The sequence below is a fragment of the Stegastes partitus genome, unplaced genomic scaffold, assembly GCF_000690725.1.
Source record: "Stegastes partitus isolate 25-593 unplaced genomic scaffold, Stegastes_partitus-1.0.2 Scaffold295, whole genome shotgun sequence".
NCBI lineage: Eukaryota > Metazoa > Chordata > Actinopteri > Pomacentridae > Stegastes > Stegastes partitus.
In genome coordinates, this window is record NW_007578026.1 from 469,364 (window position 1) to 492,344 (window position 22,981).

Below are 22,981 nucleotides of genomic sequence, written 5' to 3' on the forward strand. Positions count from 1 at the left end.
TAGTCTGAAATAAGAGTTATTCTGTTTAAATACTACAAAATAACAGATAGATAGATAGATAGATGGTTGGATGGATGGATAGAAGGTCACACGAGGTGTCTGATGTGTCACAATGGAAAAGTACAACATATATAAATATTCTTGTTTTGTTTTCCCTGTTCATCACTGAGGTTTGTAGAACTAGAATTAACTTTATATCATCTGACTACATCTGACTCCAGAACTAACCCACAGAACACTACAACTAATGAGCAACTAATTCATGAAGCATTTGATGATTTAACAGAGTTTTAGTCTGAAATTAAAGTTATTCTGCAAAACATACAAAATATAGACGCACTTATAGATAGATAGATAGATAGATAGATAGATAGATGGATAGATGGATAGATAGATAGATAGATAGATAGATAGATAGATAGATGGATAGATGGATGGATGGATAGATGGATAGATAGATAGATAGATAGATAGATAGGTGGATGGTGACCGTGTGAGCAGCACTCGGAGCAACAGCGCGTCCCTCCATCGACGCTTTAAAACCACGTGACGTGTGTTTACATCCTCCTCTCAGCTGTTTCTTTCTTCTTCCACTTCGACCCAACGACTCGCCGTTCCTACTTTACCTTTCCCCACCGAACCAGCCGGGCGGCCCACCGAACCGGAGCTCGGCCTGTGTGTCCGTGAGGGTCCGTCGGCGGCGTCCAGCTCCGAGCAGCGCGTTAAATGCGACACGGAGCCGTGAGTCTGGTTCTGTGCTCATTTTGTTTTGCAGCCGACCGTCGTTGTGCGTGTGTGTGTGTGTGTGTGTGTGTGTGTGTGTGTCACTTTACCGGGTTCTTCTGTTCATGAGGTTCTGCATTAAGCGCAGCAGAAAGCGGGGCAGCGTGTTTGCAGGACGGAGGCGAGCTGGCCGAACCTGCTCCGGCTCTGTTTTGGTGATGGCGCACTCGGGCCCAGTGAAGCTAACGCTAGCCAGCTTAACGGCACCGCGGACGGCCGCGTCCGGCACTGCAGCTCCCTCACAGTCTGACGCGCTCAGTTTGCACAAAGCTGCCGTCAGGAGTTTGTATTTTATTCAGATGATTGTTTTATTTTGGTGCCACTCGTGCTGAGACATGCGGAAGACGCTCCGACACTTAGTTTGTGTGCAGCAGTGACCGGAGACGGGCTCCGGGCTGATCCTGCTGCTCGCGGACCGGTCGGGCTGCTGGTGCTGGAGATCGGGCTCTAATCGCACTGCAGAGAGCTCGGCCAGCAGCGACTGCGTTTTTTTTTTTTTTTTTTTGGGAGAACAAAAAGCTGGATGGAGGCGCAGGAGCTCTGCGCTGCGTAATGGATGCGGGGAGCGCGTGTTTGTGCGTTTTGTTGTTGTTGTTGTTTTTGTTGTTGTTGTTGTTATTGTCACAGATGCGGGGACGGGTGGCATCGAGAAAGAGTCATGATTAATAACGCTCGACGAGGGGCTTCGTGGAGAGAGAGAGAGAGAGAGGGGGAAAAACGCTGTTGTTGTTTGTTGTTTTTTTTCCTGCTCCGCCGTCAGCACGCACTGCGAACACCGGGGAAGGCCGCCGATTGGCTCGCGGGCCGCCGTCTGTGTGGCAACTGCGGCACGTGACCAGGTGCGCCGCCGATTGGCTGCGTCAGGTGTCGATCAAGTCGGTGCGGCTGAGTGGAGGAACATCTGTGTGAGAAAAACAACGCGGACACCTGTAGCACGAGCAGCAGAACCAGGAAGTGGGATTAGTGGGTCAGCAGCAGGGTTCTAGTGACGGGAAGGCGGTTCTCTGTTTACCTGGTAGATCTCCATGGCAACGGATGGAGCTCACCTGGTCAGGAGCAGGTGATGTTGAGGGATTTAAATCAGCTGGAAAGAGCGTCTGCTGACTGTTATTTATCACTGTAATACTAATCACATGCAGTCACATGTATTCATCTCCGTCCATTAAAGAAAAGACAAAATCCACAATAATCACTGAAATAAGTAGAAACTGAAAAAAGTAATAATAAATAAAAATTTGCTAAATTATAATTTAGTGAAATAAGACGTTGCTTTTGAATTATGATTGAAAAGAATAACTTAAAAAAATAAAACTGTCCCAGACAAATTAGGGGCCCTTAGCTGATGAGCAGTGGTCCAGAACACCTGTCAACAGGTGCACAAGTCTGACTGAGAGTTACAGGAAACACCTGATGATGGCAGTGATTGGCTCAGAGGGTTGTTCAACTACATATTAGTTCACAGGTCCCTTCATGCTGGTTTGCTTGTTTTTTTAAATATTTCTGTTGAACCACAATTCAAAAGCAACGTCATGATTTTCATAATTTTTTTTTATTTATTATTACTTTTGTCGATTTCAACTTATTTCAGTGACTGAAGCTGATTTTTTTCCTTCTTTAACGGGAGCCTGTGAATAAATGTGAGGACATCTGTAAATATGTCAGGTCCGTTTACTCTGCAGCTGATTATAAAACAGATTATTCTGCTGGTATTTATTACAGAGAATATTCACTCAGTAACATTCATTTCGCTCTGATTTGGCAAAAAGTTATTATGGGACAGAGTCAGACCTAAATGCACTTCAATACAAGATCAGGTTTAAATTTATTAGGTTTAAAGTTTAACGTGCAGCTGTCAGTCTGCATCGATCAGTAAAATAAATATATGAACACATATTCATTTCTGTCCTGCACCATTAACTGTAGCAGCGCTTTCTACCGTCATATTTTTTATATTCCTCATTGTTCTCCATTAAAACAACCTGCTGACTGAAGCACACGAGTCACGTTTTATGTGAACAAAGCAGAAAGTCTGAGTCGACAAAGAAAGTTGAACCACCTCCGTGATCTCTGACTGGAGTTTTTGTCGAGCCGGCTTACACAAAGAAAGCCTGATTATGTCAAACCTGCTTCGTAGTTCATCCCTCTGTGGTGGTTTCTGACTGTTTCCAGTGTTGTTTACCTGCAGGAGGGTCAACGATATGAGACATACAGCGCTTAACGAATGTATGAGACCAGAACCCAGTGTGAGGTTTACACACAGCTGCCTTACATGAGCAGCGCCCGAGACAATGAGCCCGACTTCAAAGCCGTGCAGACACTATTTAAACAAAGAACAGGGATGATTGGATCTGATGCACGGCTCAAGTCAAAGCCCAGATTTGAAAACAAATGTGGGATGTAGAACATCCCAGTAAGTGTGAGTCAGTGGGAGCAGCGAGGAACTGTTTGGAACCCAGAACAGGACCGAGTTTTATCTTTCATGTGAACACAACGCCACTTGTTTTTGTTTTCTGTTTGTACTAAATCCTATTTCACAGCTAAAGCTATTTTTATAGCACTTCTTAGAACTTTAGATTAAGATTTTATATTTATTACTTCCTTGTGTGTGCCGAGCTCACTGAGCAATAAAGCTTTTTTTCTGCTTCTGATAACAAAAGAGAAGAAAATAAAGAGCAAGAATGCAGGCCGATGGATAGAAGATATGAAGCTTTTTGGGTTATTATGTGTGAAAAAGGACTATTTAGTTGTTTTGGTTTGTTATTTGCCAAATAAATAACTTTGTTTTTGTAAATTTTAAACAAGCTTTTACAAGATTTCTAAAGTATTTTACAAATTTATTAAACCATCCGTCTAATGTGTTCAGCACTTGATATATATTTAGACCATCCAGCATCATGACGTGCTTTAAATCCACTCAGCTTTCTTCCGTTTTGAACAGGAATGAGGAATTTCAAACTGAACCTGAACCGGCTCACAAGCATCACATTCAACCACTAAAACTACATTTTTCTGCTCAGGAATGCAAATAAACATCTATAATCTGACATCTTAATCCAGAAATAATCATGAGCTTTACTGTTTTTTTTTTCTGTTTTAGCATTAAAAACATCATTTGGGTTAAAGATCTTCTACCTGCTGGTATATTAACCATTACAGAGACATAAGAGATGATTTAGGTAATTACCAATGCTGTTCATTTACAACAGCTGTGGCATAAATCCTGCACTGGGTGGAGGTCGAATGCATTTGTTAAGCGCTGGACGTGATGAAGTGATGACGTTACACCGTTCAAACTTCCATTTCTGTTCCTCGCATTCAGACGAGCACACATGATGTCTGTCATTCACGTTAGACAGGACCACGTGTCATCCATCCATCATCTACACTCCTCACGAGGGTCACGGGGGGGCTGGAGAACATCCCAGCTGACTCAGGGTGAAGGCAGGGGACAATTTAGAATCACCGATTAACCTCAGCATGTTTTTGGACTGTGGGAGGAAGCCGGAGAACCCAGAGAGAACCAGGACCTTCTGGCTCTGAGGCGACGGTGTTAACAACCAATAAACAAAAGACTAATTGTAAACTAATGGAAGTTTAAATAACTAACTGCCTTTTCTTAGATTTCCCTGATACCTGCCAGCTTCGTCCACGTGTGTGTCGATGTTCTAGCTGCTACTTTACAAACAGTAAAATAAAAATATCAGCTCCACCTGAGGACGGCTGCTCATCATTATTTAGCTGCAGGTTAAAAACTGTGTGTGACCCAGACTGAGCCTCCCTCCACGTCGGGGATCAGTTATAACTCTGTTTAATAAAGTCGTTCTGTTGCTCCACAGATCCGCTGCTGTTCGACGCCGTAGGTGCTTATCAGAGGAAAAACTTCTGCAAACAGCTGGAAGCGACGAACTGAAGCTCAGTCGACGCTTTGTGGGGAGAAAAACCAAAGCAGACTGCATTCATTCATCGGTGAGTATCATTAATGTGAGTTTGTTTTCTCGTAGGAAAGTTTTATTATTATGGACGTAAATGTGAATTTGTACAGCAGCGTGATTGCAATCGTCGTGATTTCGCCCTTTTCGGACCAATATTGGCACTAAAACATGGAGAAAGCTTCTCCTGAATGACTTCACACAACACAAAGCCCTGTTCCTTGTACATGCCTTTCTGTTAACGTGACGGGGAGCAGTTCAGACTTGTTTGAAGTGATAAGAGCTGGTAAAACTGCCTCCTCAACTTTTCCAGGATGCTCATTCAGACATAAAGTCAACATTTAACAGCAGATTAAAAGAGGGAACGACTGAAACAGGAAAGAAACACGGAGTTGTACAAGTTAAACCCCGTGAATGGAAAATCTGTAGAAATTAAATTAAAGAAAATACGATGCTCACGCTGCAAACGGGACATTTTAAATCAAAAGTGCACCACAGGAAAAACCAATCAGAGGGACGAGTTAATCTGCTGACGTCTGCATCTGACTGAACTTTTAGCGCACATTTGGTGATGATGATTCGTTTATGTGTACATCAGTCTGAATAGGAAGAATCTGCATAATTCATCGACCTTTTCTCACAGTTATTTCCTTTTTCTGTGCAAACACATCCTAATTTTAGTGATGGAAGTGTCTTTAAAATTATAGAGACTGTTAAAAATGTCAGTTTTTATTTTCTCAGGCATCACGATGGCATCTTCTGTGTCGTCGTCGTTCTGCCATCTGAACCCAAACGAAAGTCTTTTTTTCTTTACTATTATGCTTGATGAAGAAAATATGCAAATATTTACACCTGAGAATCTGGAACCAATAGATTTCTGTAGTTTTTTTTCTTACTATACCTGCAAACGATGCGTCCGGACGAGAAATCGAAGCGAACTTGTGAGGCTTGAGGTTTGATTGCAATGCGGGATAAAAGCAAACAATGGCGTGTTCGTCTGGATGCCGCAGACCGAAGCAAAGACGAGTCTGTGTGAGGTAAAAGTGTTTTCATTTGGCAGAGTAAATCGCACTCATCCCAGAACTGTGGGACTCCTCTTCATGAGTACACAGAGACAGCAGGAGCGAAAAAATTAGAAGATTCAGAAGGAAAATAGCTGGTAAAATTTTAAATATCTGACTCGCACGCGCTCAGACAGAGCCGCTTCCTGTTGCTAGTCCGGTAAAACAAACACCTGCGCCGTGACGTCCCTGGGCTGTTTGGGACTAATTAACAGAGTCCTGTGGACAAATTAGCATAAATAAAGAGAGAAACAAATGCACTTTTTATTCAGTCTGAACTCAACGTGAGCTTGTTGTCGGACCCGATGGTGGAACCGGAGGAAAAAGTCTGATTACTTCCCAAATGAACATGTTGATGATCTCGTGTAAAGACGTGTTTATGGTGTCGGAACCACGTATGGGAACCGAGTCGTGGGTCAACATGGAGGGTGGACGAGCTGAGATTGTCGAGCTTATCAAACTGATAGAACGCCCCGAGTCCCGCTGCAGAGGGATGTTCTGACACCGAGCTGGTCGGAGATCAGCTGAGAGCCGATCACAGCGTTCAATAAAGTCAATGAACGGCATTCTGACAGAAGAGCCGGGTTTGTCCTCCTGGTGGGTCGGGCCAGAGACGAGCACTGTGCAGCCGGTGTCCTCTGTTGACCTGTTGGTGCAGTTGGTAAATTGATAGGGATCCAGGGTCGGGGGCAGACAGGGTTTCAGAGGCAATAAAACCTCAAAGCACTCTGCGATGATGGGGGGCGAGTGCAGCCGAACGGAAGTCATTCAGGGCCATAGCGCCGGTGTATTTCTGCGCTGGCACAATAGCGGCGGTCTTGAGGCTTGTGGGGACGGCGGTCCGGGCCAAGGACAGATTGAAAATGTCCACGAAGACCCCGGCCAGCTGCCCTGCACAGACTCGCAGCACTCAGCCAGATATTGCCTCTGAGCCAGCTGCCTTCCGCACGGTCAGGATGGTGCAAACATCGGAGGTGGAAATTGAGAGAGGCAGTTCACCAGGTGGGAGATCTGCTTTGAGGGTGACCTTGTTTCCCCGTCGAAGCCATCGGGGAGATGAATGGAGTGGTTTTAAATCTGTGATGCAACTGGGGGCTTTAAGTTCCCGTCGCTGCATCAAACAAACTGGAAGATGGTAGATGTGTTTGGCTGTTGCATCAGATGTTCTTTATCCTGCACCCTGAACCTTTAATACAGAAGGCGTGGAAATGTTGGCCGGAGCCAGGAGGCGACCATAACTGACACATTTCGTCCTGTCGGGAGCGTAAACCGACTGGCCTTTAGAAAACGCTGCGACACGTTATGTGTGAAACGTTTGCCCTGGGTTTGACACTAAAGGAGGTGTCGGGGAGCCGTCACGGTCGGCCGGCGTGAACGTGAGCGGAAAATAGCAAAGTTGTTCGGATTTCAGAGGAGTGCCAAACTTTTCACATAACTGTTGTGCTGCTGAAAGTCGTTGTGATTTATTCTGAACACAGGAAGAGCATCCACGGCAGACGGCTCGTTAGTATGTCAGGTACCTTGTCGTGAATTAATGTTCTGGACAAGTGATGAGAACCAAACCAGCTTCACTCTCTCTAGAACCACGGGTGTGGCTAAATGCTGTATTAATATTTGTAGTGTTTTAGCACAAATAAAAGCTGCACATGACTTATAATAACATTAAGCAGTGAAATTAAACTTGTGAAACGTATTTGCACACGTTGTGTTTAAACAATGCAGCAGAGTTTATGTCCCACATGCATGTAGTGCCTTGTTCATGGCATGAACTTGGCGGCTCACAGTGTTGCTGCAGTAAAAATAGCACCAAACGTTCACACACCTTCCTCCAGAGAGGATTCGTGTGTGTGCAAGTTGAAATTAAACAATAAAAAAAGAGACTGTTTTGGCTACTTTATTGGGTACATCTGTTCAATCTGATGCAAAACAGTTCAGCTGGTGTGAATTAAAATTAAGCTTTTCGACATGAATAGTTTCTTAAGAACACAAAGCCGGGCTTACGTTGGACTGGCACGTGTTCTTTTTACTACGTGATGTCGCAGAATATCAGAATGCAATCAGGCTCAGGCACTAATTATGACCTCGGAGCTAAAACATGAGATGAAATGAACACCTCTGTGACCTGAACATTAAAGGCGTCATAGATTTAATGCCAGAACAGCTTTAGTGTGTACATGCGCTGAGTGTTTATTTCATATCGCTGACCTTAACAGCAAAGGTGAGGATTGCGTCATTAGATTAATCCTAACACCTATAAATACCAATGTGATTAAGTGCTCTGGTATTAACCCACAAGAGCGTGATTTCCTTTTGCAAACATTGCTGCAGAGTTTCCGCCGTAAACGCTGACGAATGTCCACACGAGCGGCTTTCCTCGCGGCGTCTGCTGATCAGTGCGTCGCGGTATGCTGCCTAGACAGGCCTCTGGTATTCAGTTGCAGCACCAGAGCTGATCCCGTGTTGCCAGAGGATCTGTTACGTGTTTCGTCATCCTTCGCGGTACAGCGAGGTGGTTCTCACCGAGTCACAGCAGCGGCTCACGGCCTGGGATGACATGGAGGCAATTTTAGTGCACTCCTGGGGTTAGCCCGGGATATTACGTGTTTGTGACTCTATTGCTTCGGCTCGTTCCCTGAACCGGAAAGCTGTCGTATACACAGTAAACAAAACCATATAAGAGAAAAAAGGAAAATAATGTAGAGCCTGAAGCCGTTACGCTGCAGATCCCACCTCCGGGTGTCTGTCTGGCCACAGATTTCTGTTTTTTTCTAAACATCACACCTGATTTTCTTCCTTGTCATGTTGCAATGCAACAAAGGAGAAACTCGTCACAGCATCCCTGCAATGCTCGGCTGTAATGTCATCACAGCAGCGAGCAGAAACGTTCTCTCTTCAAACCAATGATCCTTTTACTACTAGTTGGACTGAGGGGTGGAGAACAAGGTGAAGCCGAGTCGACTCCCTGGTGACATTTGCATGGTGCGTTATGCTGCACAGTTAAACAGCTGTCTGACCAGCGCTGTCTCCTTCTCAGGGTTAAGATCTCTGTAGAGCAGGGGTGTCGAACTCTGGTCCTCGAGGGCCGCAATCCTGCAAGTTTTAGATGTTTCCCTTCTTCCAACACACCTGATTCAAATGATCAGGATCGTTTTCAGGCTTCTGCAGAGCTTGATGCTGAGGAAACATCTAAAACTTGCAGGATTGCGGCCCTCGAGGACCAGAGTTCGAGACCCCTGCTGTAGAGGGTGTCCAGTAGATGGAGGTGCCATACTGGGAGCATGTGTAGTTAAACCAGGTGAGATGCTGCAGCACATCTCCTCCTGCCATCGGCCACATTGAGACGAACCTCATACAGACACGATGCTGTAAAGGACTTCACTTCCTCACAGCTTCATGTGTTCTCAGATATTATAAAGTCATACATGTGCAGCAAAGCAAGCGCGTCCTGCCTCTTTAACTCCAGGAGGTATATTTAGACCTATACGTTGTAATTATACATTCACGCCGGTGCTGCAGCTCTTTCCTTCTCCCATTTTCTCTCAAGTGGTGCCTTGTCGAGCTAATTCACGGTCATCTGATGTCTTTTTAACTCCACATCCCTGCAGGGTTGATGTTTTGAAAGACTCCATTGCCCTCTAAAGTTGCACTCCAGCTTTGTTTGCTGCTGCAGATCTCTTGCTCCTCTGCCACCAGCACAAGGTTTATTCCTGCATTAAGGAGTTCATGACAAGCTAATCCAGCTGTATGTGTGCTGCTGTAACGCTCCCTCCTGTGAGTGGCTTTTATTGACTGCGTGTCATTTTGCTGTATTAGTTCAACTCCGGTGGGATTATGTTAATATAAATAATTCTGGTATCGATTGACCTGCTTTCCCTGCGACATATTTCAGTAATTAAAGACACAACAGCACGGTTTACTCTGACCTCTGCCGTTTGCTGGCTCTGGTTAAATCAGCTGTGGCCTTTCTTTCATCGTCTTTTAACTCTTCTGCAGTGTGCTCACTTTTTCTCTCCGATCAAAAACAACAGATACAACATTTAGAAAGCATTTGCCTTAGCTTTTATTTATCATTGTTCCTATTAATAATAACATGAATAAATAAGTAGCTGCTGCTGGCTGCCGTCAGAGCGTCTCTGTTCTGATTTACGGCGGCTGCAGTCGAGAAAGCTTTTGGGGGTTTTTTTTCATCTTTGAGTCAAAGTGAGTGAAGTTGATGTTTTTGCACCACCACGCTTAGATGGCGGCGGCACGAACAGCATGCATGCTGGTCTCGTTATTAAAGTGAATTGGTGATGAATCGCCCTCGTGCATGAATCACACTTCAATAATAGCCTCGTTTTACCAACGATCCGTGATGATGATGAGGCTACAGAAGCCTGGAGACGCACGGCGAGGGCAGCGTACTGTCGGAACCACCTCGTCCCGACACGTCCAGACGTATGTAATGTGTGTGCTTCATGTTTTCAGAGGAGCTCATGAGTTATTGAGAGGAGCCAAGCCTCCCCCCGGCCTCCCCGTGGTTCACACCCTGCTCCTCTGCCTCCTCTTCTGTTCAGTTTTCTTTCACTCATTATACCGCCTCGAATCCTTGACTTCTCTCTCCGGCAGCCCTGTTTATTATTTACTCCACCAGGTTCTTCTGTGTTCAGATGTTCTACTGATTCAGACTCATCAGAATGTGTGACTGATGTGTGTAATGTGTCACGTGTTTTACAGACATGAAATAAATCCATGTTTCTGTTATGACACAAACATACGCCTGATAGACTTTTACAAATTGACTGTTGTGCACGTGACGACTTGGACGATTAAAGAATGAATACAGGTTCTGGAGAGCAAAGCCGTTCACCTGAGAAGCAGCAGAGTCGATTCTAATCAGCCAGACGTATTGATGGTTGCGACAGATGCACTGAAATAATAAGCCCCTCAAGTCCGTTGTGCGGCGTATTGACGGCTCGCGTAGTTTTGAAAACAATCATTCTACAATCGTGCCAAAGCAATTGAGGAAAACTACTTCGTCAAACACACTAACAAGTGCTATTACCAAGCGGGTCTGTGTTGATTTGTCTCGGAGGAGCGGGCTGATAATGACCCCTGCTTCAAGACTGTGGATTATCAGTGGTAAGACTGTACAGCAGTGCCCAAAAGCAATTTACTTGAATACCTCCCTTGACCCATTTTCCTGGATTTTCTTTCAATGCCTGCAGAGGGGAAAGTGGGGAGGATAAAAAAAAAAAAAAAAAAATCTTTCAATGCCTGCAGAGGGGAAAGTGGGGAGGATAAAAAAAAATAAAAAAAATACAGCGCTGTACGTCCGGTGATGGTGAGCGAATCAATGATTCTTTTTGCCTGGGAGAAAAGAGCCGATGGAAAATTACCGTACCAGGCCTCCCACCACAAAGTCACCTCTGAATTTAATCTTTATTAGCTGAGTCAGATGTGGAGATGCTGAGGAGGCAGAGAAGGAATTCAAAACTCATCTCCCTCAACTGCATCTCAAGCTATACAAGGTTGGATATTTGGGATATCAAAGCATTTATAGAATATGTGAGACCTGGCATGGGCTGGGATTTTTTTTTTCCTCTTTATTGCTGCAGTGTTGTGCTTTATAGAGAAGTATTAGACAGTAAAGCCAGCAGCTCATTAGCCTTCACGCGAGCAACTTTCAAAGCACCACAGATGAGTGCATATTTTAGCTTAAACGCAGGCGTGCATCAAAGGTTCTCGTCATTTTGGGGGCTTTTGACCTCTTCATATGAAACCTTTTCCAGCATATTTGTTGTGGACATCAGTGATGAACCCAGAAAAAGAGGGGCTTTTAACCTTCTCTTTTATGGGGATGTTTGAAGATAAACAAAACAGAATATTAAGAAGAAATGTTGTGAAATCGAAGCCATTGTTGTGTCACATCCAACTCTCTCCAGACATCAGTTTTGTGTTTCAGTACAGTTGGCCAAGTGTCCTCAAAAGGAAGAAAAACTGTCTGTGCACACCTGCATATGTGACAGATGCATCAGAGGGAGGCACAAGTCGAATAAAAATGAAAAAATCTCTGGCACACTCGGCTGCCTACTGCAGGTATATTTATTAATTTACAACCAGGGCTCGGTTTGTTCAGCCTGTGCAGATATACCGTTCAAAAAACAATGATTTTTTTTTTGAAAAAGCATGACGTGTGCTTTATGTAGGCTTGGCTGGTGTGGTGCCAGTGAAATGTGAAGCAAGATTTGCACTCTGGAAGCTATTTCTTGAATATTTCAAGAGAGAAAATCAGTCACTGTGTATAGAAATATAAGATTCAGATGTGATTTTTGCATTTTTTAAGTTACGGCCAAGATCTGTTGTCTGGTTATTTGTTTTGTAATATATTTTCCAGGAAGTGCCATCATCATCATCATCATCATCAGTGTTTGAGCTCCAGAGTTACATATGCTGTGATGGAGGGCTGTGTCCATACTGTCCAGCCCGATGTCAGCTTCATGTTGCATCACTCCACATCTGCCCTGTGGACACAGCAGCTCCCACAGCAGCAGCACATGACGTGACATTGGGACACACAGTTTCTGCTGTTGGTGTCTCTCGGCCGTGAAGTCAATAATTTACTGCAAATTATTTTCTTGACGGAAAAATTTCCATCTGAACTTTGCAGGGAGGGAAAAAAAAAACCCTGCAAATGTGCAAATCTGCACTATTGAGTAGCAGGAAGAGGTGTTGATGGAATCATCTTTTAGACTAAAAGAGAAACATCTGGACAAAGTTTGTTGTTTTCTGCATTTCTGTGCACAAGATATGTCAGCTTTGTCTCTTTCTTCACACATTGTGTTGGGTATTTGAACAAAAGCAGAGGTAGAATCCTGGTTTGATAATGACTTGGAACCAGTCAGCGTTTGTGGACGCCACAGCAGTGATTTATACCCGGACCCTTGAAGCCAAATGGAATAGAGACAGTATCAAGGTCATTAATTGCACTTGTGCTCTCCCTCTCTCTCTCTCTCTCTCTGTGCTATGTCATGTCACATATCTGCTGGGAATTGTACTAAATATATTCATGCAATCAGTATAAGGGAGGCTCTCTTGTTAAGTAACCGTTTGATGGATGTATTGTCTCTAGTAAATTCTCACATAAACGCTCACAAAGTATTCCACTTACCCTTTTTACGAAGGCACTGCAGAATACAAATCGTAGATTTTTATCCTGAAGGGAACTAATTTAACAAAAAAAAAAACACACTCTCTGTTTCTCTGGCTTGTTAATTTTTCATCTTAACACAATCCCAGATGTGGGTTTATGAATCTGCTCTTTTACCAGCATCTGAAATCTGCATTCCACTTGTAGGTTTTAACTTAATTTCCTTAACGTGTCTGATGTTTCTCAGGTCGGCCGCCGCCCGGACATGACCGCCGTCTGAACCGACAGCCGAGGCGTCACAGCGGCGGGATCCTTCAGCCAGCCCACCCACCTCCTCCATGCCACTCTGAGGAGGAACAGCTCAACCTGAGTACAAGTTCGGCCGTTTGTTTCTCTTCTTTTCGCCATGGGGGGAGCTGTGAGCGCCGGGGAGGACAACGACGACCTCATCGATAACCTGAAGGAGGCTCAGTACATCCGCACAGAAAAGGTTGAGCAGGCTTTTCGGGCCATCGACCGCGGAGACTACTACCTGGACGGCTATCGGGACAGTGCCTACAAAGACTTGGCGTGGAAGCATGGAAACATACACCTGTCTGCTCCGTGCATATACTCCGAGGTGATGGAGGCCCTCAAGCTGCAGCCCGGACTTTCTTTCCTCAACCTGGGCAGCGGAACCGGCTACCTGAGCACAATGGTCGGCCTCATCATAGGTAACTCTCGTCTGTTTTGTTGGTTATTATTTTAATTTTCATGTGTGGGAAGTGCTCAGATGTTCTCTCAAATCTAGACGGACGAACTTCCTGGGAAAAGCATCAGTGCTGCAATGATTTTTTTTCTCATTCCTTATACTGTTTGGTCTATAAAATGTCAAAAGGTAAACATTTTTAATTATCTGGTGCTTTAAAGTTGTTTATTTTAGTTTGAAAAACTGTGCGAAACCCTGAAAATGCAGTTTGCAGTTGCGTAAAACAAAAGAAATCAGCAAAACCTTCACATCTGAGAAGCAGAAACCAGCAAATGTCTGGCTTTTTGTGAGACATAAACAATGTCAGCGACTGCTTTTAAGACAGATGTTGTTTCTGCCTTTTTCCTCCCAAGGACCCTTCGGTGTGAACCACGGAGTCGAGCTCCACAAGGATGTCGTCGAATATGCCAGAGAGAAGCTGGACGACTTCATAAAGAACAGCGACAGCTTTGACAAGTGAGTACGCGCTTTAAAAGAATATTTCATTTCGGGGAAACACGCTGATTGACAAATCTATAAAGGAGACACTTTCCTGTCTAATGGCGGGTTACGTGACGGACGATAAACCCTCTCGCTCTCCGGTGGTTTCCTGGTTCAAGCAAAGAAACTGCCCCATATATAACCACCCATAAAACAGAGAATTGTCAGTGTTTGTTTGAAGTAAACAGAAAATATAACTGCTGCTAGTAGGTGGATTTTGTTATCGCTGCACGGAGCCAGGAGAAACCCTATCGTTTAACTGTGCACGAGAAAAAAGTCCGACTTTATGTTCAGGAAGAGGCGGATGTTTCCCAACAGCTGGTGACGGTTTTACAAATGAAACACATTTAAATCTCTCTTGTAGTTTTTGTTTTATTCTGTCACAGCGTTCTCCTGCAACACAAACATGTTTTCCGTCATGTGTTATTTACCACACTTGTGATTTATTTTATTTTTTTTCCTCACAGGTTTGAGTTCTGTGAACCTGTCTTTGTGGTGGGGAATTGCCTTGAAATCTCAACAGACAGTCACCAATACGATCGCATTTACTGCGGCGCCGGAGTGCAGAAGGACCATGAAAATTACATGAAAGTGCTGCTCAAGATTGGAGGCATTCTGGTGATGCCTATAGAGGATCAGGTAAGAACCGCGGAGCCGTCGGAATCCACGCGTCGTGACTCGAAATGCGAACGCGTGAGGGAAAACGAGGTAAAACAGCTCTGACCTACAAGACTGGTTACGCAACTTTCCCATGCATTATTGAGCCACGGCTGACCTTGGATTCAAGCAGCCTTGTATGGAGCTCACACACACACACACACACACACACATGTAATGTTTTATTTAAAACGGTGGATGTGCGAACGCGGACAGACTGCGGGGCGTTGGAGGGCTCAGAGGTTGTGACAGGTTCATGGTCGAGCAGTTTAGGACATTAAATGGAAAAAGAAAGTAAAGCGAAGCACGGATTGGATGTTGTCTCTCCGTGGTGTGGATGTTTTCTGTTCCTCCTGCAGGGAGTTCACAGAGGACATCACACGTATGTAGGAAATCAATCGGATGCGTGTTCAAAGCACAACATGCAGAAGATGAAAACAGTCTGCAAACTACGACGGCCTGAAAGCTCCTCAACCCGAATCCACTCGGGCCACACTAATGCGAATAATTTTCAAAACACCATTTCTTTTTTTCCCTCTCTGTCTCTCTGTGCTGCGGCCTTTTATCAGCACCAAACCAACTCTGTGTACCTCCATCTCCACGTCCTCCATGGCTCTTCAAAATTACTCTCCGGAGTGGACAAATATGAAACAGCCATTGTAGGGAGAGTAAATGGAGCGCAGAGCTACTTCAAAATGTGGATATACAGCGAATTAATGACCGTCTTCAAAGACAAAGCGTCCAGGCAACTTTAAAGGTTCTGCGTACGAGCTTTTTGAACATGGCTCCATCAGCATCTGCTGAGATGTAGTGGAGCAACCTGAGCAGAGGATGCTGCTTCTGTGCAGTCCTAGCCTTAGTCACATTAGTGCATGTTAGCGGATGTGAGTCACTCCTTTGAAATCGTCGGCCCACGGCGCGTTGTAAAAGCGACATGGCAGTTCAGACGGGAGTGCAGTCCAAAGAGTCTTATTTATGCGAGCTACCTAATTTGTATTCACTCATTTCAGCTCAGATCGGGAGTCTCTCCTGCTTTTTTTTCTGCTCCCTCTGCTTCTCCTTTGCGTTGTTCGGCTCCGGTCTTTGTGCGTCTGTTTCACCATGTGTAACCGACACACAGCGACGGGTGAAGATAGCATCATTCAAATAGACAATAACTCGTTACAGCCTCTGAATTCATTTTACGCTGTTGCCCATAAAGTGGGAATCAAATATTTTTCTGCCTCTTCTCATGAAATGATTGTGACAATGCGGTTATCTTTTAAAAACTTTATTGACATCACAATATAATGCATATCACAGTAAACATTAAACCACAATTAACTTTTGCAAACTGTGTATTCAGGCTTGGGCGTACTGAACAATAGGATGTAAGGGTTTTGTTTCAAATTTTCAACCTTTGATGCATCAGAATGTCCAATATTACTATTTTAAATGTCACTCATATTGACTCTGGCCACCCCTGACATGGATCAATGACATGGTGGCGTCCTGTCCACCAGCTGGTTGATGGAGTCGACGGCAGGACGTCCCACTCTTCAGTCAGAACCTGAAGTCAGAACTGGTTCCACCTGGTAACTGGGGCTCAGTATGTGATCACTGGACCTGGTCAGAAGTGATTACTGATGTGTAGAAATAGAAATAAAAAGAGGAGTGTGTCCTAAAACTAAAATTATTCCAACTTTATGGGTGACGGTGTACAGCGCTCAAGTGGGCTCACGGTTGTGTCCTGATTATTTTTGTTCTCTCTCATGGGAGCAACCTCTTTGTTTTAGACACAGCAAAACAGGCCCAAATGATGATGCTACCACCACCGTGCTTCACAGATTCATGGCTTTGACAGAGATAAGGCTCGTATGCTGGAACGAAGTGTTTTGTGTTTCCCTTTCCGCACGTTTTGGTCTCCACCAGCCACAAAGCTAGTTCCATTAGCCTTCTGGCTTGTCCACGAGAAACCTTTGACCGAGAGAAGTGGCTTCCTGTCTGCTTGCAGCTCTGCCATCCACACCGCTGTTGTCTTCTCTCTGTTGCATTCCCCCGAGGGTGAACTCAAACATCACCACTATGTGAGAGAGGCCTGCAGTCACTGTTGCCATGGGTTCATCTTTGTTGGTCGATCGCTCCTGGGGAGGCTGACAATGGGCTTCAATTTCCTCTATTTGTAGATAATCCGTCTGACTGCAGAGATGGTTTTGTAACCTTTTCCAGCCAGATGAGCATCAAGACATTTTTCTGAAGTCATCAAAAGTCTCCGTTGTTGGAGCCCTGATAAACTGCAGATCATCTTTAGCACCTGATTGTCATCCCATCGACTGAAAACACGTTCAAAGTAAATGATAATCCTGGAAGTTCACGCACTATGTTGTGTCATAATTACAGGAAACTGTTTCAGAATCAGGATCAAGACTAAAAAGTGTGCATAAATAAGATGTCTGTGACGATTCCCAGTCATCCAGGTCGTGGTTATCGTCGTAGTTTAATCGTAGCAGCTGGACTTGCTTGAGTTCGTTGAAGACGTTTTACCTTCATCCAAGAGGCTTCATCAGCTCTGACTGACTGGTTGGGAGATCCATTCAATTCAATTCAATTCCATTTTATTTGTATAGCATATATTTACAACAACAAGTCATCTCATCGCGCTTCACAAAGGCAGAGACAGAAACACCCAACAATCCAAAACATTTGGATTCCCTATAAGCTTCAGCAGTCCGCAACAGTGGGAAGGAACCAAAAACCCCCACCAGATACTGATATCCTTAAGGAGCCATTCACACCTGAGTTTCTGTTTCAGTTGGGGGTTTGTTGCTCCTCCTCCTCGAAACCACATTTAGCCACAGAAGACCTTAACGAACTGTAATCTGGAACCAGTCAGTCAGAACTGATGAAGCCTCTTGGATGAGAGGTGGAACGTCTTCAAGGAACTCAAGCAGTTGCTACGATTTAAACTACGAGAAAAAACTCGTAAATAAGCCCATTTAATTATGGCCAGTATGTCGACATATAGGGTAAAAACATACAGCAGGACTCGCTGTGTGTGTTTATAGGGATGGGAAAGTCTTGGAACTTAATTGGGATTTCTTCCATGTCAGAGTAATGCAGAGATGCTTGTCAGCACATCCAGTGGAACGCGGAAAAAAGAAACAGCTAACAGCTAATTTGGCCAACTTTTGGAAATGTAAACAAATCTGATTTTAGTCTCTGGATCCATGGACGTGTCTGTCGTACAGGTTTATGTGAATTCATTTTATATAAGACTAAAAACTAAACTTGTGTTGATGTTCAAGCTCACATTCATGACATCAGATCAGGTGGTGCTTGCACACTTATCGAGCACGACTGGTAACTTCCTGGTGATGCAGGTTGGACTGAATAACATCTGATTTGCTTGAGCACAAAGTCCAAAGTACGACAAGCGACATGTGTGTTGAATTCATAAATGATTGATGAAATTTTCTTTTCATTTTGTGATCACGGATTCTCAATTGAACATGAAAAGAAAAACATACTGTCGCTGTTTCTTGCACTTATTTGATGTGCGGATTGAAGGTAGAACGTATTCTGGTTAATAATGAGCCGCGTAAATCACAACAAGATGCAGATAATGTCTGTACTGTGCTGCTGGTACGTGTTGAGAGTCAAACAGAAATACACCCTCAGAAGAATCTCTGTTCAGGTGGTAGAAACGCGCCGTGTGCAATGGCAGATGGGTAAAATACTCGCACAGAGACGAACGCTCGCCAGTGTGTGTGCAAACATAGACATAATACGTGATGGATTTAAAGCGTCTGGCCAGGCTCAGGCCCTTATCTCCTGCTCCCTAATGTAATAGAGCGTTTCATATTTTATAAGTGCTTAGTGTTGAGTTCAGGTTTTGTCTCTTTATGCAGCTGACCCAGATAACCAGGACTGGCCAGTGCACATGGGAGAGCAAAAACATCTTGGCGGTGTCCTTTGCCCCCTTGGCCCAGCAGAGCCGAGCTGACGGAGAGAAGCCCGACACTGTCCAGCTGCGTAAGTTACCCGGCGTCGACTGAACCCAGAATCTCAGGCTTTGTGTTTTATCACGCCTGACTCGTCTTGAAGTGTAAAGCAGGCAATATTTTAAAGTCAAAGTGATGTGACGAGACAGCTCCTGCAGCGGCGTTGGCTTTGACATATGAAGCTCGCCCTGCAGCTGCTTCGTAGACCCGCTCGCTTCTTTCCTTGAAACACTGAGACGCAGTTTTCTCCCCTCGCCGTCCTCACTTGTTTATGCTGACCTAGTTGAAGGACTGGTGCAGTTGTATGGATTATTCTCATTTTCTTTTTTGTGTGTGTGCTGCATTGCCCTGAAGGAGCGTGTCGTCTTCTCTTTGTCCTCAGCCCCAGTGACTGTCCGCAGCCTTCAGGATCTGTCTCGGATCTACATCCGCCGCACCCTCCGAAACCTGGCCAACGAGGACAGCCAGGGGAAGGGCACGGTGCAGAGAGTCCCCCAGAAGCGCAAACGCAGGCGCTGCCGGCGGCGACGCATCAACACGTACGTTTTTGTAGGAAACCAGCTGATCCCCCAAATGGTGGAGAGCGAAGAGGAGGAGCACGCCGAGGAGGAGCACAAGGAGGTGGAGGAGGAGGAGGAGGAGAGAGACATTGGCGACATTGAAATCCTCAAGCAAGTGAACGTGTTGAGAGACCAAATCATGGCCCTGCCGCTGCCCGAGTCCCTGAAAGCGTATTTGCTGTATTACAGAGAGAAGTGACTGATTCGCTCGGTGTCCGTTCTGAACGGGTGCGGCGCCTGCTGAGATGCTTTTCTTCACCTTTTTTCAGTACAAATGTAGCATTATTTCCATTTAATCTTGATGGCAAAACTGTACCAGAAAGAGACGTCATAGATAATACTGGATAATAATGTTACGATTGTCATGAGTGTTAAGTTTTTGTTGACATTTTCTTTTGATTTGTATACCGAAGAAAAAAGGAAAAAAAAAAACAACAACAAACAACCGTGTAAAAAGTAAACTAAATGGACATAGTTTCAGAAAACCAGTTTTGAGATTCAGATTTTATCAGGATTTCTGCAGAAGTGTGCAGATTAAAAAAGAAATTGTACAAAAAAAAAAGAAGAAAAGTTCGTACTATATTTGTTAAAATATGATCGTGCTAAGATGAAGACTTTTATTGCACCTTTTTTAGAAGCTTTAACTTACGATCAGTGTCTGATGCTGATTAAACGACGCTGAAAGGAGCAAAAAAATAAAAAACGAAAGGCAAATAAGGCCACACTCTCCCATTCTGAGTTAACGAGTAAGACATTCTTGCATAATCATGAGCACGGCACTTGTGTCATTACTCTTCCTTTCAGGTCGGCGTGTTTTATACCTTCCTCTTACAAGATGATCGCTGAGAGACGAGATCGGTTCATGGTTTTTTTCTACCGAGCACCTTTTAATGTAACTTTTTCTACGGGGTGCTGACATTCTTGTGTTTTTCTTTTTCTCACTCTTGAGTAGCTGACTTGATATATATGATAAGATGTCGTGAGCCCATCTCCTTCTCCGTGGTTTCTCTCCCGTTGTGCATATATTATATTAGTTTAAATCATATCAAGAGGTTTTAAAACGTCGAGGAAATGCAGGCGTTTGTGGGCGGCTTTCGGCTTTCTGTTTTTTTTCCGAGGGAACCGGTGAAGGGGAGACGTTAAGTCAGATATGAGTACATGCATGAATATATCGTATATGTCCTGGGTGTTCCTGACTTTGCTTCACGTTGTACGACCGGTCGCTGGAGGTGATGTTCCAAGTGATCCAGTCTTTTTTGTTTTTTAAAAAAAAAAAAAAAAAAACAACAAAAAACACAAAGGAATTAATCGATTAGAAGGCCTTGGGATAAACCTCGAGGTCTGTATAGTACTGCATTTCTTTTTTTTTTTAGACTTAAACAATGCAAAATCAGAATCGTTGAGGATTTTGACGCCTTTTTTTTACTGTGGACTATAGAAGCGTCCAGCGAAGCACCTTAATCTGCAGTCCTCAAGTGGAAATAAACAAAAAAAAAGGTGCCACTTTTTTTGGCTTAATTGTGGACTGGACTTATTGTAAATGTAAAATCTTGTTTAAAGACAATTTGCTTGCAGAAACTTCCCTGACAGTGATGGCTTCTAAGTGCCAACGTACCCCATCACGTTTAGGGGTTTTCTGCGAGTTTCCTGGCACACGAAATTCACCCAAACGATGGTATATTTCTACAAAAAACAAAAAAAAAAACATTCCACGATGAGAAAAAAAAGAAAACAGCACATCACCGATCGGATAGGTCGCACCTTTTCTTCACGCTTTACCGTCGCACGGTCGGAAAGTTCTCTCATCTTACTTTGAATGCATACTTTAGTACTCGAGAAGCTGAGTTGAATGTTGTTGATATTAATTCTACTCGATATAAAAGTGATAAATATGTGTTGTTCTCATGATTCTGCATACGGTTTAATTTGCAGTCGGTTTGTCGTAGCGCCCTCTTGCTGTACTGTATCTTTGACACTGGGAACTCTGTAGATCAAAAAAAACTCCACTGCTGTCTGTTGAATAGGTAAAAGATATATTAGTGCTATAGGTCTTCATTTTGTTCTGGTGTAATGAAAAAAAAATAATGTTTTGTTTGAAAGCGGGGCTGATTATTCTATTAGTAGTTTTTTTTTTTTTGTTGTGTGTGTGTGTGAAGAGGTAACATTTATTTTCTGTAAGGTTTTTTTGTTTGTTTTGTTTATTATTTTATTTTTATTTTTACATCCATTGCAGAGCTTTGCAAGTAAGCAATAATGGAATAATTTCTCAGCTTATAATTACCAATAACAACATAGTCCCATTTGATTTGCAGTAGCACCCATTAAAATTCACATGACCAATTACAGCCATGCAACAGTTTATATAACATTATCTGGAATGTAATTGCTAATTAGAGAGCGCATTAAGTATTGAAAGCAGGGGACCTACAACCTCGACTCTCAGGTCTCGCCTTGCACCAAAGTTAATGGGACTGCTGTGATTACATTTAATGTGGACGAGATCCGACTAAACAAACGGCGCCCGGTAAATACCAAGTCATCGCTAATCCTGAGCTCTTATAATAAGTTAATTTGTTGAGAGCCGTTCCCGTCCTGTTTATCAGGCCTTGGTTGATTTCTCATAGTGTGTGCGGTTCATTTTTTGAAAATGTGTTGTTTCTCCGTAAATGTTTGGCACAAAAAAAACAAAAATAAAGGTCACAATCACATTATGTGTCTTCTAATCATTGCGACTTTCTGAATCTAATAAATGCTTTTATGACATGAAGTGAATAAACAGGTATCCGGCAGCCTGCTGACATCAGGCTCCTGGTGACCTTGTCGGCTTTTGTTGTTGGACTCGTTGTCATCGGCGCCAATTCTTTCACGATCTCGAGCTAATTTGAGTGCTTTTTGGATGCCGTGTTTTGCTCTTTAAGAAGCAGGTGCTGGTCCGTGGAAACTTTAGCAGATTAACTGATTCACCTCTCGGAAGTTACTCGACATCTCAGACTGTATGGATTTGTAGGATGTTAAGTTGGTGGCCCGCCTTCGCCTGCAGGAAGCACGGAAGCGGTTGTGCAAAATCCAATCTTGCTTTTGTTAAAATATGAAACTGTAAAGCCATAAATAAAGATAATGACAATTGCAAGCTTCTTCAGATGACACTTCTGTCATGAAAATACAGAATGCCTGCATGATTCCTCCTCCTGCTTCCCCCTCAGGTAACTTTTTAAAGATGTTCGAATCATCTTGTCAGTCCAAACCAGTGTTTATTATCATCTCTGCGCCGTGTATTATTTTGTGCACAATTTCTCTATAATTCAGCCTGACATACTTTCTGATTGATTCTTTGATGGGAAGCTCTGTGGGCTGGAACTATATTTGAGTTTGCAGCAACTAAAAAAAAACAAAAACCCGTCATTGGGCCGCTGCTTGTTACAGAGATGTGTGCTTTTGTGTCTGGCTAAACACACCTGACCTTGCCTGCAGGAGACGTGAGGACTCACGGACACAAGATGGCAACACAATCTGCCGTGTAGAACAAGGGTTGGGCCCTCGCGCTGATTAAAAATGCATCGTTTCTCCTGTTTAAATATGAAGAAGCCACTGTTTCAGACTTTGAATTCACTGATTTAACGGGTGCTTAGTGTTGCAGTTGTGGGCCTGACAAAG

The 22,981-nt window shown here is 43.9% G+C and overlaps 1 protein-coding gene across 3 annotated transcripts; it reads left to right on the top strand.

Moving 5' to 3' along the window:
* Nucleotides 1-573: 573 nt before the first annotated feature.
* On the top strand, nucleotides 574-22,035 carry pcmtd1 (protein-L-isoaspartate (D-aspartate) O-methyltransferase domain containing 1). Of its 3 annotated transcripts, none has more exons than XM_008283034.1 (7): nucleotides 574-741; nucleotides 4,620-4,764; nucleotides 13,150-13,615; nucleotides 14,004-14,106; nucleotides 14,598-14,769; nucleotides 18,675-18,798; nucleotides 19,150-22,035. In XM_008283034.1, exons 3-7 carry the CDS (start codon nucleotides 13,309-13,311, stop codon nucleotides 19,524-19,526), a joined length of 1,083 nt encoding a protein of 360 aa, XP_008281256.1. In that variant the 5' UTR covers nucleotides 574-741; nucleotides 4,620-4,764; nucleotides 13,150-13,308; the 3' UTR covers nucleotides 19,527-22,035. The 3 variants fall into 3 exon arrangements, with proteins under 3 accessions (XP_008281256.1, XP_008281255.1, XP_008281257.1); XM_008283033.1 differs by having other exon boundaries at nucleotides 4,620-4,749; XM_008283035.1 differs by lacking the exon at nucleotides 574-741 and adding an exon at nucleotides 3,769-3,959 and having other exon boundaries at nucleotides 4,620-4,749.
* The last annotated feature ends 946 nt before the right edge of the window (nucleotides 22,036-22,981 follow it).

Excerpts from the sequence above, each read along its gene's own strand:
- pcmtd1 (XM_008283034.1), top strand. The coding sequence starts at position 13,309 with ATGGGGGGAGCTGTGAGCGCCGGGGAGGACAACGACGACCTCATCGAT. Across the intron at positions 14,107-14,597 it reads AACAGCGACAGCTTTGACAA|GTTTGAGTTCTGTGAACCTG; the intron begins GTGAGTACGCGC and ends TTTTCCTCACAG. Across the intron at positions 18,799-19,149 it reads GCCCGACACTGTCCAGCTGC|CCCCAGTGACTGTCCGCAGC; the intron begins GTAAGTTACCCG and ends CTTTGTCCTCAG.